The sequence below is a fragment of the Grammomys surdaster genome, unplaced genomic scaffold (genome assembly GCF_004785775.1).
Source record: "Grammomys surdaster isolate TR1022 unplaced genomic scaffold, NIH_TR_1.0 125846, whole genome shotgun sequence".
NCBI classification, from domain to species: Eukaryota; Metazoa; Chordata; class Mammalia; order Rodentia; family Muridae; genus Grammomys; species Grammomys surdaster.
Window position 1 is genome coordinate 1,003,270 of NW_021620672.1, and position 16,661 is coordinate 1,019,930.

A 16,661-nucleotide genomic window follows, 5' to 3' on the forward strand; every position below is an offset into this window, starting at 1 on the left:
GGAGGGAAGGAGGGAGGGAGGGAGGGAGGGAAGGAGGGAGGGAGGGAGGGAGGGAGGGAGGGAGGGAAGAAGAAAGGAAGAAAGGAAGAAAGAAAATATGTGTGGGAGACAGAGCATGGGATTGGGGGTAAGGGCTGGGGGCAGGGTTTCTCTGTGTGAACAGTCTGGGGTATCCTAGAATTCTCTTTGTAGATCAGGCTGGCCTCAAACTCACAGAGATACATCTGCTGGGATTAAAGGTGTGCATTCCACACCTGGGACCTGTTCAAAATTATAACTACAATATAAATCGACCACCAGAGTGCCAGGAGGCATCACTAGGCCTGTCCTGGAACTAACTATGTATACCAAGATGTAATTTGCCTCTTCCTCCAAGCTTTAGGATTACTTAGCCCAACCACACTTAGCTGAGTTTACTCTTTAATTCTACTGATATTAGTACAATAGGAATCATAGATACTACTAGAATCATGGAATATATCTGTTGCATTGACTCACTTAGAAAAAGTGGTATTTTGGGTTTTTTGTTTTAGCCAGGAATGGTGATGTGTGTCTTTAATCCCAGCACTCCAGAGGCAGGTGGATCTCTGTGACTTCCAGACCAGCCTGCCCTACAGTGATTTTCAGGTCAGCCAGAGCTACACAAAGAAACTCTATCTAAAGGGACAAAGGGGGGGGGGGTTAATTAAAATTTTGCACAAAGTTATGTCAAGTTATTTCATTAGTTTTGTTTAATGTATAAATTGCATTGCTATAAATTAACTGGGCTGGATGTGGAGCATACCCCTGTAATCTCATCACTTGAGAGAATGAGACAAGCAAAGATTAAAAGTACCATGCTACTTAGGACACAAACCAAGATCCTGTCATAAACAATGGAAGGGAAGGAAAGGAGGAAATGGAAGTATGGAGAAGTAAAAAAAAAGGGGGGTGGCAGGGATGGGGGAAATGGGTTGAGGAATGTTAAGAAGTACAGAAGTAAGAAGAGTAATGTTAAGAAGTACAGAAAGATTTTGACCAAAACTGAAATAAAAACTATAGGCTCAAAAATACTAAATTAATTACCTGGTACTAGCACAGGAGCCCGTGGTCTTTTGGCGTGTGCTCCTCCTCAAACTGGGGAGCTCAGCAGGTGGGGACTCACTGCGCTTCTTGGTAGACTTTCTTAAACCTATACATGGGAAATAGAAAAGTTAAATGTTCTAAGTTATTGTGAATTAAATCTCCAGGAACCCTTGCTTTTTAAAAGCCTATCAGTTCTTTCCTCAATTTTTAAGGATCAGCACAATCACTCAGCCCTACCCTTACCTTACAGTAGCAGTCCAGCCTTTCCCTCCAGCTTCTGAGATGTCCCTGGTATATATTCTGAACTTCAAGAATTTAGTCCTATAAACTTTACACTACCCCTATTTTTGACTACTTTACATAAAGCTAAATCAAAAACATCAGAGAGAGCGCAAAACATTTACGCCATTCCATGAGCATGGAACTAACTAAAGATTAGTGGAATGTACAATATTTAGATCCTAAATAGAAATCAACCCAGTATACTTTACATTTACTCTAAAAGCTACCTAATGCCTTTATAGCAATAGTTACTACTCAAGTTCTAATAACCAAGAATGTTTTCATTATTTTTAAATAAAAAAGCCATGATAGCATCTATCTACCCCTCTTCTTTTCAATGATACAATGTTTGATAGTATACTGGGTAATAGGCTCTATTTAATCAAAGAACGTCAATAGTGAAAAGACTCCAAGCCAACAATGATAGGTTCTGTGAATACTACTAGACTGACCATGCATGTTAAATGAATGTGAGCTTTTCCAGGGAACAAATATGTACCTGGTCTTGATTATCTCTCTCTTTTCAAACTCAAGAGACCTATCTGCCTCTGCCTCCCAAGTGCTGGAGACTAAACGCATGGGCCACCACCTGGCTCTTCCATTTATTTTTACGTTTATTTTCAAGTTTTAAGTTTTAGATATGTCAATTTGTTTAAGGTGGAAATTCTCTACTGGGTAGGAGGTGGAGAGGCTACAACAACAGGATCCAGCTAGTCTGATATTTGCCTTGTCTCTCAAGTGCTGACATTAAAAGAGTGCACTACCACTACCATGTCTTGGTTACTCTTGAGTTCTTAAAATCACTAATAAAGGGACTGGGCAAGAATGACCTGAAAAATAATTCTAGATATCAAGGGAACTGGAGAGATGACTCAGCAATTAAGAAAGCTGTGCCCAAAATCCGGATGCCCAAAATCCAGATTCCCAACATTCAATGGCAGATCACAACCACCTGAACCTTCCAGTTCCACAGCCTTCTCACCTCCACAGACTCATGCTCACCTGCTCCTTGTGCATTCTATAAACACACACATAATTTGCACAATGGTCAAAGCACTGCTCCATTTGCTGAAAGTAATTACTTTCAGTTGTGCTTCCTACATTCCGTGATAGCAACACAACAGGGACTTATGTCAATCAAGTAAGTCTCTGCAGATATGCATTTACTCTTTAAGTATTATGCTCATTTCACAATAAATTTTATAAATCTTCCAGCAATCATCACCTGCTGAAAACAGAAGTAGGATTCAAATCTGAACTGTTGATCTGTACTGTGGACCTTCTCTCACAAAACATTTAATATTTCGAAACCAGTAACAGATCCTTTCTGTTCATCTCTTCATTGCTATGCATTTTCACTTTAAGACCAATTTCAGAATGGCCTGGGCTTGAATCTCAGCACTATGACTTCTTTGTTTTATGACTTTGGACAGAAACTAAATCATCAATTCACTCCATGTTCTACCTGTAATCTCAGGATACTACTTGCATAGAACATAGACAAATGAGATGATTCTTGACTATCAAGCAAAAGCACAGTAAATATTGGCTAGTTTTTTGTTCTGAAACTTTTTATTTTTAAACCAAAAATCAAGGCAGCAGGGCATTGTGTCACATACTTTAATCCCAGCACTTAGGAGGCAGAAACAGTCAGATCTTTAAGTTTGAGGGAAGCCTGGTCTAAATACTGAGTTCCAGGACACTTAAGCTATGTAGAGAGACCCTGTTTCAAAAAACCATAACAGCAAATATACGGCCAATGACATAATATGAATCCTCTGATTCAGAAGGTAGTTATCACTAATTTTTATTTCTCGAGGGTCTTAAAATTATCAAATCTATTTTTTATTAGTATAACATGTAAGCTAACAAGGTAGAGGAAGAGGCGGAGGGCAGGAAAAAACAGTAAAGAAAGCAAGGGTTTCAAAGTCAAAATAAACTATCTTCAAATTCTAATTATCTATCTCCCACTTTAAATGTATAAAGTATATAAAGTGCTCAAGAAAGTTGTTCTAACATCCTAGAATAAAATTCCTGCATAACTACTCTAAACCACTATTACATTGTTTCTTAAATCATATACAACTAATATAATAACCAGTACTTGCTAGATGCTTTTTTAAAAAGTTATCGGTTCCTTCTCTTATTTCAATAGCTTAGGCTATAATTAGAAATTAGAACAAGTAGTAGCAATGAAATTAAGAAAGCATACAACACATGCAACAGTCTGAGAAAGTGACACTGCAAAAAACAAAGTGACATTGTAAAATGAAGTCTAGAATATAAATGATAATGTAAAGCAAGTTTAATAGAATAATTTATTTGTTCATGAGCCAATGAAATGACAGAACTCTTGGAATCAAGAAAACTCCATTTTAAAAAAGTCTGTGCTCTCTCACTACACAATGGTCATAAAGGTCCATGAAATCCACCAAAAAACAAGCAATTGCAAAATTAGATAATCCTAGAAAAAAGGATATAGATAAAAAGAAGCTAGCACTGGGCTTAAAAGTTCCTCTTTTTACTACCTAGCCCTCACAGTGCTGGTGGTAAGTGTTCTAAGACTGTTGAGAGATGTCATTCAGCTGTGGATCTTAAGGCAAAATGAGCCAACTGATAAAATAATAACATGTCTGTGAAATAGGTAGCCAACTGCTTTCTGATCAAATTTGATGATCCACAAGAGAGTTCACATTTGTTACTGTAGAGGGTTGGGGTGGTATAAACTCTACTTGGAAAGCTATTGCTGCTATTTTATGTGTATTGCTAAATACACAAGGTGGGCTTATCATATTTCCTTCTAAATAACTATGTTTATGCTCACAGACTGGTGGAAGTATTTGGTGAGATAAGCATCTCTTCAGTGCTCAGTGCTATGATCCTGTAAGTGGCCCTGGTTAAATTTACTCACACATACAGAGGCACACAACATTTAAGTTGAGGAAGTAAAGGGATTTTTAAGAAGGAAACAAAAGAAATAGATATGATTAAATTACATGCATTTATGAAGAGTTGATGAAACCCACTTTATGTAAGTAATATATACCTATTAAAATTAACCCTTTCCTTTTCCTTCCTCTGCCTCCCTCTCCCCTTTTCTTCCTTTTCTTGAAATAGAAACTTACTAGGTATCACCTTACTGGCTTCAAACTCTTGACAGCTTTTGCCTCTGCCTCAAGTGAGTTGGGATTGAAGGTGTGTACCACCATAATCGGCTCTAGAAACTATCCCTTCCTTAAGAGTAGTTAGTTGTTCTTTCACACATCCCTGATTTGATTTCCAGTACCCAATGGCAGCTGACAACAGTCTATATATTCCAGTTCCAGGGAATCCAAAACCCTCTTTCTGCCTAAGAGGGAACCAACTGCATGCACATGGTAAAAAGACATAGGTGCGGGCAAAACACACAAATACATTAAGTTTTTAAGTGTTGTCTGTTAAGAAAAGAAAGCTGAGCGGGCATAGTGTTGAATGCCTATAATTTCTACATTTTAGAGGCTCAAGCAAGAAAATCAAGAGTTCAAGCCTGGGAGGTTGGAGAGATGGCTCAGCAGTTAAGACCACTAACTGTTCTTCCAGAGGACTCCGGTTCAATTCCCAGCACCCAAATGGAAGCTCACAACTGCCTGTAACTCCAAGATACAACACTCTCACAAAAGCATACATGCGGGCAAAACACAAATGCACACAAAATAAAAATAAATTATTAAGAGTTCAAGCCTGGGATACAGAATAAGCTACCTTACTTGTATAGAGACCCTGTCTCATAAGAAATGAAAAAGGAAAGCCAATCCATGAGAAGAGGTTGAAGACATAACCCTGTAGTATTTACTGTATGTCATCATCACTTGGCCATGAAACTACCTTAAGAAATAAGAACAGAATCAGATAAGTAACTTGAGTGAAGAATTGAGAAGGGAGAATATGAATCATCTGTAATGTTATAATATAAGCCGAATCCAACTCACTGGCGATGGAAACTACATGGCTGTGTAGTGTAACCCCAAAGAAAGCCATATGCTGTTACTTCAGTTCAAGTCAGGGATAGGACCTGACATCAGTATCTCCAACTGTCAAGAAAACCTGGGCATGGAGAGGTCGAGGTATGAGCAAGTCTTTCATTTCCTTTTGACTGCAAACTATTAAAACTTGCAAACCTCAATCCATAACCTGCACCACTTTAAATGATGGCACCTTTCCAACAATCATGTGATATATGTAAACAAACAAAAAAAAATAGTCATGTTAAGCAGATAACGAGCTTACTCACTGACAAATATAAAGACACCATAACCCAAAGTAGCAGAGAACAAGTTGTCCTCTGGCCTCCGCAAACACCATAGCACATGCCCAGGTACATGTATATACATAGCTAAGGATTTAGTGCTAAACAGAGTTAACATCTTAGTTGACTCTATTTTAAGTTAGGCTGATTCAACATTAGCTAAAGTTGTTGAACAAGAATGTCAGTGAAAGGCACTTGCCACTAGGTGTGATGACCTGAATTCCATCTCCAGGACCCATGTGGTAGAAGTAGAGAATCAGTGTCTTCAGACCTCCACATATGTACCACAGCATGTGTGTACCCATAGACATATACACAACAAACACAAACAAATGTAATTTTTTTAAATAATGCTAGCAGCAACCACTCAAAGGTTTTCAATAATCAAGAAATACCGTAGGTCTGTCTATCAAGCCAGTCTCTTAAAGAATTCAAGAGATAAAGAAAGAAAGAAAAAAAAAAGAATTCAAAAGAGAAAATTGCCTGCTTCCAAGGTACTGCTATATACTTGTAATCCCTGGCTTATATGAAGATCACACTACTTGAAAGTACTTTGAGCAACATGCTGAGACTCTCAGTCAAGAATTTAAGAACACAAAGAAAATAAAACCTTTAGACTTGTTATTAACTATGAAAAAAAAGGGGGGCCAAGAAGTGGTGGTGCATGCCTTAGGTCTCAGCACTCAGAAGGCAGAGGCAGGCAATCTCTAGGAATTTGAGGCCAGTCTGGGCTACAGAGAGAGTTCCAGGACAGTCAAGGATACACAGAAAAACCTTATTTCAAAACAACCCCCAACAACCCAAAAAAAGTGAAAAGGATGTAGCTCACTGTTCTCTCAGTCTCTTTATCTTTTCTATATTCTTACAACAGAACAGGGAGGAACAGCTTCGACCATACAATATGAGTAGTTAGACGGTTAGCATCTTCTGTTCTCATCAGTTTTAAGGAGAAAGTCTCCTGAAGAAGGGAAGGTAGAGGGTGTGTTGTGGTGTGTGTGTGTGTGTGTGTGTGTGTGTGTGTGTGTGTGTCTCCATCTCCGAGGATAGTTCAAAGATGAAAGCATACAGCACTATGCTTACTCCCCATGTCTTTTGCTTGGATGTATTGTTTCTACTTTTCTACAAGCTTCAAGAGGACAATATTCTTTCCATTAAATTAAGTACCCAGAAGTATGTGGAATGTATGAAGTAATCATCTTTTAAACACACCTTAAAAGTCATAAAATATTGCTTTTAAAATCTAGTACTTTCCCAGTGTTGACATTAGAAAATAACTGAATAGCAGATACTACAAAGACAAACATATAGACACTGAAATATGATTGCTTAGAAGTAAAAGACATTTCTTATCTGTCTCTACAAATTTAGCTTGTGTTTCAACTAACATGTACTGTTATATGGAGATATAAATAAATAAAATAAATAAATCTGAGACAAAAAAAATAAAGCTGACTTGAAAGCAAAATCACTCTTGACCAACCAAAAGATATTCTTTCAGTAAACAAAGATCTTCCCATAAACTTACTTGCTAATTTGGCCTGTAATCCAGAAGGTCCAGGTTTTGATGTCTCTGACTTAGAAGACCCTGGAAGAGACAGTTTTGTTTTAGGTAGGCTAACTTTGGGGCTGAATCGAGCAGCCCAATCAAATTTTGAAGAGCCACCAGTTTTACTCTGTTCCTTTTCCCTGCTACTTCTTCTGGGACTAGGGCTGGATGCTGAACGGGATCGCCTGGCCTTGTTCTGGTCTTTTCCTTGTTTCACCCTGGCACCTGCTGGTACAGTAGAAGAGGCCGAGGCTACAGCTGAAGATGAGGAGGAAGTAGAGGCAGCAGAAGAAGAATCAGTGATGGTGCTACACCCAGCTTTGGCTGAGGTGGCTGATTTTGAAGCCAGCTTGGTAGGTTTTGCAGATCTCTCTTCGGCACCAGTTGATTCGGACCCAGAACCACTCTTAACACAAGAACTCTCTGTCCTCTTTCTTTTCTGACTCCGTGAACTGCCAGCAGCCACACTCTTTCTGGTGTGAGCCTTACTTGTTGACGGCAATTGTGCAGATTTCAGTTGTTGCTCCTGGTCTAAATGTCTCTTCTTTGACTTATTATGTGGCTTATTGGTTTCTGAGAGAGACTCAATATGTTGAAATGCTCTGGGTTTTTTCGCAGAGCTAGGAGAATTGGTCCTGTTGTAGTCTGGACTAGCACTGCGTTTCACTCCTCGAGAATTGTCTTTTTTAGGCACCTGCCCCGTTTTCTGCCTTTCTGAAGTATTGGCTCTGTCTGGATCCTCTGGTTGTGGAACTATGACAGCAGATGATGAACTGCAGCTTCTAAGAGGTCAGATAAGAAAAGAGTTAGCCATAGCCTGTCATGAGTAAACCTGTCTTCTAACACTTAGGTTCCCAACTCCCTTAAATCTCTGGACCTTTGAGGGAAAAGGTGGTAGGTAGGACAAAGCCTCAAAAGTCCACCATTAACATTTTCAAATAGAGGAAAGTGCTATGATTTTTAAATGTACTTTGTTCTTATGGGAGTGGGGAGGGAGATGGCATATCTCTTATAACCCAGAATGGTCTATAGAAAGGTTTTTAGCTAAGACACTCTTTGAATACTGGTCCTCCTGCCTCTACTTCCCATGTGCTGGGATTTTAGGCTTCTACCACCATGCACAGATCAAAGTGAGAGTACTCTTTTATCCAAACATTACTGACACTAACACTCCTAATCAAAAGATGCTATTGTTTTAAGAAAAACAAGTATTTAGTGGTTCAGAACTACTGAGCTTGAATTCTGAATCTCTATTCTAAAGACCAATGTTTTTTCAATGTACAGAAGAAATAAGCATTTTCTGAAAGGTTAGACATCATCTTGTAAAGCAATCTTTATAGTAACACCCCTTTCAAAACCTCCTACCAATCAGAGATATCTGGAAAGTGGCTTAAGAGTACTTGATGCTTTTGCTGAGGACCAGGGTTCAATTCTCAGCACCCACATGGTAGCTCACAACCATGAGTAACTCTAGCTCTAGGGAACCCAAAGCCCTCTTTCTGGTCTCCTCTAGCACCCACATATATAAACATATGCACACACACACACACACACACACACATATATATATATATATTATATACATAACTTTTAAAAAAAAATACTGACATGGACTAACAACAATAATACTGATTTAAACAGGTTCTGGCAATCAGCACTAAAGAAAATGTTAAACCTGAAATTCTGACAACTGTGGGAAAAGCATTTAAGAGCAACTGTTACTCTTCCATAGAACTTAAGCTCAGTTCCCAAAACCTATACCAGGTGGCTTACAACTACCTCTAACTCCAGTTACAGGGAATCCAATGCCCTCTTCTGGCCTCTGTGGGCAGTGGCATTCATGTACGTAAGTACGTACACACACACACACACACAGAGAGAGTGGGTTTTGTGAATGCTTATCACGGTTGAGGAACCTCATCACTCCTAAATAAGTAAAAACTTTCATCACCTAAGGTAGGTATTAGCAATACCACTGAAAAGTGAATAAAATGCAGAGAAGAAAATTGTAGTAACATGAGATAACTTCACATAAGCTTTAATATTATGAAATAATTCAAATCCAATTTAAGTCTTCCTTGAAATTGTATAAGCAATATGAAAATTTACCTTTTAGAAAGGTGTCCCCTTGACAGTTCAGAAGTAGTATTAGATTGCACTTTGGGTGCCTTAAAATTAGATTTTCTACTCTCAGGAGGGATATATCCCTTACGTTTTGCCTGCCCTAAATGTGACCTGTCAGCAGAAAATCAAAACAGAAATCTATCAGGACACTGAGATGCAAATGCAGTATCGAAAGTGAAATATTTTTACATTAAAAAGCCTCCCAAATCAGTTGACCTACAAGTCTTCCAAATATTAAATTGTGATCCTATCAGATAATTTTGTCTTATAACCAACCACCTCTATACCCAAAGGTTAAGATTCCTAAATAAGTTACCAAAATGCATATTGTGCTTAATTAAGCAATTTTTTTAAATTTCATTACAGAAATTCTAGTATTTTCACACCACACCTACACCCACCCACACACACACACACACACACACACACACATGGGGGGGGAGGGAGCAAGAGAGTGAGCAAATGTACTTCTTTTAAAAACACAGTGTAGGTTGACTGACATACATGTACTATATATTTCAACAACTGAGACTTTGAATGTTTTAGAGAACGAAAATAAGAGGAATATTTAACTTGATAAAAGTTTAACATTACATAATGTATACAGATATTAACACATTTACAAAATATCCCATAAATGTACAGTTTTTTATATAAAAAAAATAGGTGACTATTTTTTAAACATTATAGCTGGTTATGCAGACCAGTAAGTGGTAGAGTGTGTGCCTAGTTATGGACAAGAGATCTTGGTTTCAACCTCCAGCACAGAGAGAACCTGTTTTTTGTTTTAACTTTGCAGACCAATGTGTGAGTAATGTGTATGCCTAGCTATCATGCACAAGATCTTGGTTTCAATCTCCAACACAAAGAATAGGGAAAGAACCTATAAAACAAAAAAGAAACTTTGTAGAAAAAAGGCAATTAGTGATTCACAAAATAATGGTTTCCAATTTGTACATTAAAAGTCAGGGAAGGACACAAAGACAGAACTGGATGAACCCATTTTCAACCTGGTTTTGCAGAGAAAAATCAATGTGGTCATCAAATAGCAACTAAAACAACATGAAATCAGGGTAGAATTAATCAACAGAAAGTACATATATACAGATACATCATCCTGGAGATAGTTAACAATTTCCACAGAACATTAGTGCATGCTCAAAAAACTCCAGAGATATACCAACATTTTATTTACAACAAATTTTAATTATCAATGGCAGCATTGATCTTAAAAAGAAAGTTTGAAGAAATTATGTAGGCCAGGCGGTGGTGGCGCACGCCTTTAATCCCAGCACTTGGAAGGCAGAGGCAGGTGGATTTCTGAGTTCGAGGCTAGCCTGGTCTACAGAGTGAGTTCCAGGACAGCCAGGGCTATACAGAGAAACCTTGTCTCGAAAAACAAACAAAAAAAAATGTTAACTGTTAAATCTTTTGTGTAACTTTAGTCAAAGGTTTATTTTACTCAATAAAAAGCCACATAATTATCTACCAAAAACCTGATAGTAGCCTGGCAGTGGTGGTACACACCTTTAATCCCAGCACTCATGAGTAGAGGCAGGCAGATCTGAGTTTGAGATCAGCCTGGTCTACAGAGTGAGTTTCAGGAAAACCAGGGAAACTAGCCTCAGGAAAAACAAAACAATAAAAACAAAACAAAAACTAGTACAATTGGTACCCATGTTCTTTATAAAAACATATGAAAATAAAGAATGAGAGCACAGTATTATTAATACTGAAGACAGTTGCTTTTCTAAAAGAAGAAAACTCTTGACTTGGTTATAGCTTGATATAAAACTTGGGCTGATTATGCAGTAGGCCCTGGGTTTTTTTCCTAACTTTACAAATTGTTCTATAAGTATTTAAAAGAGAGATATGACATTATGTTTTCAGGAAACAGGATTTAATAGCAATAATATAATATTCATACATTATATCATCCAGGTACTATATATTGTTTTCATAGTTGTGTACTTTGTTATTATTTGTAATGAAAACTGAACTCAGAGCATGCTTAAACAACTGATCCCTGTTGAGCTGTCCTCAGAAATTTTATCATTAAAAAATCATGCATGAAAAAAAAAAAATCATGCATGAACTACTCATTCAAAACTAAACATCTTTTAATAATAATTAAGTTAGGTATGGTGGCACATGCCTTTAATCCCAGCACTCCCTAAGCAGAAGCAGGTGAATCTCTCCCAGCCTGGTCTACAAAGCAAATCCCAAGACAGCCAATGCAAATACTGCCGTGAAAAATAAAAATGGGGTGTGGGTGTAGGTAACTGAAACAAGTATTCAAAGACTAATAATCACTGAAAATGTTATCAAGCAGACTGAGGAGGTAGTTTAGCTGGTAAAATGATTGCTACACAAGCACAAAAAACAGATTCCTGGCAAACACAGTATTATGGAATGGGCCGGGAAACAGAGACTGAAAAATCCAGATTCTAGCCAATCATGAGCTCCAGGTTCAGCATGACTCTGTCTCAAAAAGTAAGATATCTCTTCTTTAAATTCTTTATAAAGAAAACTTTCCAGCAGGTGTGGTGGTTCTCTCCCTAGGGAGTCCAGCCCACCCAGAGGGAAAATGAGACCCAATCTTAAAAACAAGCAGACAAACAACTAAATTAATACAGCAGCAGTATGTACAGAGTGAGCCAGGCAATGGTCCTGGCACCTGGAAAGTGATCCCAGGTGTTGATTCAAGGCCAGACTGCTTTAGAGAGCTAATTCCAACCCTGTCTTGGATAAACATCAACCTCTAGCCTCCCCAAGTTCATGCATTGGCTCCAATATACATATAACACTCTACACAATTAAATACATTAAATATAAATAAGTAAAATGTTACATATCGCCAATAAATCACAAAAATAACTTGTGGGAAAATTAACTGTAACTTGGCCCAGATGTTTGTGGAGTTTGGGCTTAAAAACTCTTGTGACATTCTGGCCTGGGGTTGCAGCTCCCAAGTCTGTTCTATGACCATGACTGAGATCAGTAGCAGACTAAGTGCAATAATTTTTTTGTCATCTGCTTAAATACTAAGACAAACATTCAAAGATCCAGTAAGCTACTGACTCTGTGCTACTGACCCTGACTGGACAATTTTTGCTGCCTAACTCAAATAAAGATCCTGCTTTATTATCTGTTATCTTGCTTTTATCTGTTTTGGTTGTTTTAGATTTTCAGACTCTAACAATATTATTCTCTGTTTTTTATTAAAACTCATGAAAAGATTTTTGTATTGCAAAAATTAGAATGCATTCATCATGACCTTACTAAGACCTTCAATGAACCAAAAATCAGCATATAAACTCTCATTATCAGATCACAAAAATGTAAATTCTATGCCATCAGATTAAAAAGCCAAAATTCACAAAACTGGCTTAAACCAGCAATGTAATGGTCCTTCCTAATATTATTTTAGCTAATGTTAATCTCACTGAGGAATGACACCTATTTTTAAAAACTGCTGTACAGGGATAGCAAGATAGCTCAGTAGGTACTGGCACTTAAAACTAAGTATGACAACCTGAGTTCTATACCCCTAGGACTCACATGGGGGAAAGTGAAGTTGTCCTCAAACATGAACACATGCACTGTGGCACATCCACACACTAAATAAGAAAATTGTTTTAAGTCACTGTACAATTACATGAAAATTATTCTATGTGTTTTAGAAAGAAGGTGATATGTAAAGGACAGTCCATATTTTCAGCTTTGCAGGACCTTGAGGCATAGCTTAGTGGTCAAATAAATTACATGCTTCAGGCCATGGGTTTGATTCCCAGCACCACAACAGAAAAAAGAAAGGATTATAACCTTCAAATAATGTAAGGTCTTCCTTTATGATCTCTTTATAAAAATAGGAGCATATTCCTTTAAGTTTACTATGGTTCTGACAATATAAAAGTCCAGTGGTCCTGGAATTAATTTTTTGGTAGTTTTTCCACATATTATCAATTCTTTTCTCTCTCATCAAAACATCTGAGTAAAACTATTAAATAATTTCCACATTATATTGACAACAACATTAAGCATATGGCTAAGGAGGGAAAAAAAGCTCTGAGGCCCAGCATGCTAGTGCATCCCTAATAACTCAAGGCAGAGAAACACAGAGCAAGCCTGGTCTACATAGTGAGATTTTAATCGGTGGTAAAGCATGTCAACAAGTACACTGCACTTAATATTTAAAAAAAATAAGTAAATGACTAGTTAAAAATTATATAGTTCCTTCTGTCTCTGTCTCTCTCTCTCTCTCTCTCTCTCTCTCTCTCACACACACACACACACACACACACACACACACACACACACACACGGAGACAGACGGAGACAGACGGACAGACAGAAAAGCAAAGCACACACACAGGCACACATGTACACATCATTGACAATAAATAAACAATCCAAAGCAGACAGGAAATGTTTTCTAGATAGCAGTGATGCTGCCCATGGTGTTACTGTTATCTTATGTGTGTAAGATAGGAGTCAGCACACAATACAGAAATCACAGTCATGGGGGCTGAGTGTGGTCAGCAATAGAGTGCTTGCCAAGCATATGAAAGCCACAGTTTCAATCCACAGCACTGCAAAACTAAAAACAGAGAACCATCTACTGCTCAGTATATACTGCAAATAGTTTCACTAGTAAATAAAGACATAATAAAAATAAATGGGTAAAGAAAAAAGCACCCTGAAAATGTGAGATAACCTGAAAAATATACTTATTTTTGAAGTCCATATTTGTTTTATAGATTTATGTTACAAATTTCCAGAAAAGCAAATAAAGCAACAGAACTTATTTGTCTACTACATACAACCTACTTAAAGCACTGAAATCTACTTTTGTACTGCCATACTCAGACTCCTCAACTCTCTGAGTAAACAAACATAACATCAGTAGCCAAACATTTATCTATTTAAATATTACTTAGCAGTGGTTTTCTTTTTGCTTATTTTTATTTCTGCAAAATTCTAATACATATTAATGTTTTTAAGCAGTGGGTAAGCCAGGTATTATGGCGCTTGCCTTTAATCCCAGCACTCAGAAGCAAGTGAGATAGATCTGATTTAGAAACCAGCTAGGGCTACACAGAGAGAGCCAGTTGGTGGTAGGGAGTGTGGTGAGGAACTAAAGCATAATGGATGATGGACTAATGACTGATGATAGGAAAATCTGCATCTGGTAGAGTTAAGAATTACTAATCTATTTCAACAAGTATTATGAGACGACAAGTTATCAGTCTGGTCTTTGTCATCAAAGAGGTCAGACTCATAAAACAAAGCATTCAATATACTTAGTTGTTCTACTGAAATTTCCCCAAAACACACAAGTTATCTCTACCAAGAGCATATATAGGCTTTTCAGAATATCCAGCTTCAAGTCTGCCTTTAAAAGATGAACAGCAATCAAAAGATCAATTTCAGTCACCAGCCAATAGTAGAGAAAAAAAGTAGAGAACTCCATATGCTGCCCAGCAAATATCAGAACGAGAACCTGGATCCTTATAGCTCACCTTAGTTTCACTCACATATTTTACACAGTACCAAGGAAAAAGAGAGAAACACCACAACAATGAAAAAAAGGACTACTATTTAGTGCTATAGAGATCTCAGAAGAATGAGAAGGGGGGGAGAGAAGGCATGAGATGAGAGAGATGGCAGAGTGGTTGGTTAAGAGCACTGGCTGCTCATCCAGAGATCGTGGACTCAATTCCCAGAAACCACACGGCAGCTCACAACTGTCTGCAATTCTAATTCCAGAGAATGTGACACCCTCAAACACCAATGCAGATCTCTGTAAATTCCAACCCATCCTGATTACAGAGTTCCCAGATGAATGAGTATTGTCATGGAAAGAAAACCTGTCTTGAAAGATGGGGTGGGGGTAGGGGGGAGGTGGAGAATGAAATGAATCCTGGCTGTGGCTCCCCATTCTCTGAGTTAGAAGCCAGCCTGGTCTACAGAGTCAAATATTTGCAATTTCCAACCCTCTCTCTGGCAGTAACCAAGGCAACCATCATAAATCTTGTTTCTCAGTCCCAAAACAAGATAAATTAGATCTATCACTACTATAATTCAGTGTTGAAGGCGGAAACTCATAAAACTCCAAGCTAAGTGGAGTAAATTTAACAGTAATATTTACTACTGCTGACTAAATCTACTAACTACAACTTATTCAGCCAATACTAGCATAATTGCTTTTAAAAGTTGCTAAGGCTCTTCTCCTTTCTTCTACCATTACGCACACTATGCCTGACTCAGCTTCTCGCCATGTCTTCTCATAAGACTTTCAGAATCAAGTGATACCTGGCCAAGAAACAAAAGCAAAATTGTCCTATTCCTCAGTGGATTTGGATGTAAACTGGTAACAAAATCAAGTACAACTCTAAGAGAAGACACTGGAGGAGAACAAAGCTGGGTCTGTAAAGATTCACACAGTGGTAAGACTGAGGGTTTTTACTGAATTGTGGTCATCAATCATTCCTACCAGATGGAATTCAACATTTTTTAACCTGGAGACTTGCTTGTGTCTAAATTAGGGTGTCTGTCCAGTAATAAAATTTTGAACCTTTCAAAACAAAAAAAGTTGCTCAAGCCAAGAACAAGTAGAGCATGGTCATCTTTAGCACATAGCAACTTTAGATTAATATGGGCTACAATAAAACCCTGTTTGAAAAGAAAGCGTGGGGCCGGGAAGTGGGGCCGGGAAGTGGGGCCGGGAAGTGGTGGCGCACGCCTTTGGTCCCAGCACTTGGGAGGCAGAGACAGGTGGATTTCTGAGTTCGAGGACAACCTGGTCTACAGAGTGAGTTCCAGGACAGCCAGGACTACACAGAGAAACCCTATCTCAGGGAAAAAAAAAAAAATGTCCTCATAAAATTTCCCTCCTCTCAAACAACAATGTAACTAAGAAAAGAAATCAAATGGGGGGTGGGGGAGGGGCGAGAGGGCTGGAGAGGTGACACACTGATCAAAAGGTTCCTTCCACCCATATCTCAACCACTGGTACTTTGAAGATCTGATACCCTCCTTCTGCCTTCAATGGTTACCCTCAGACACAGACAGACAGAGACAGACAGACAGACAGACACACACACACACAAGCACTCACACACAGAGGGGGAAGGGAGGGAAAGAAAGACGGGGGGGGGGGGGGGAGATGAGTACTTTGAATATCTGAAACCCACCTTCTGCCTTCAATGGTTACCCTCAGACACAGACAGACAGAGACACACAGACAGACACACACACACACACACACACACACACACACAGACACACACACACAGACACACACACACACACACACACACACACACACACACACACACACACACACACACACACACA

At 38.4% G+C, this 16,661-nt stretch overlaps 1 protein-coding gene and 1 pseudogene across 1 annotated transcript in view; one reads left to right on the forward strand and one right to left on the reverse strand.

The window, feature by feature from the left end:
- Positions 1-16,661, reverse strand: part of Trip12 (thyroid hormone receptor interactor 12) — a 117,592-nt gene that overhangs the window by 62,188 nt on the left and 38,743 nt on the right. Inside the window, exons 3-6 of the mRNA XM_028789583.1 lie at positions 9,288-9,413; positions 7,305-7,960; positions 7,158-7,217; positions 1,073-1,171 (exon numbers count right to left, since the gene is read on the reverse strand). Of these exons, the coding sequence (XP_028645416.1) occupies positions 1,073-1,171; positions 7,158-7,217; positions 7,305-7,960; positions 9,288-9,413 (941 nt within the window). The remainder of the gene's footprint in view (positions 1-1,072; positions 1,172-7,157; positions 7,218-7,304; positions 7,961-9,287; positions 9,414-16,661) is intronic.
- LOC114640621 lies at positions 15,582-15,737 on the forward strand (annotated as a pseudogene).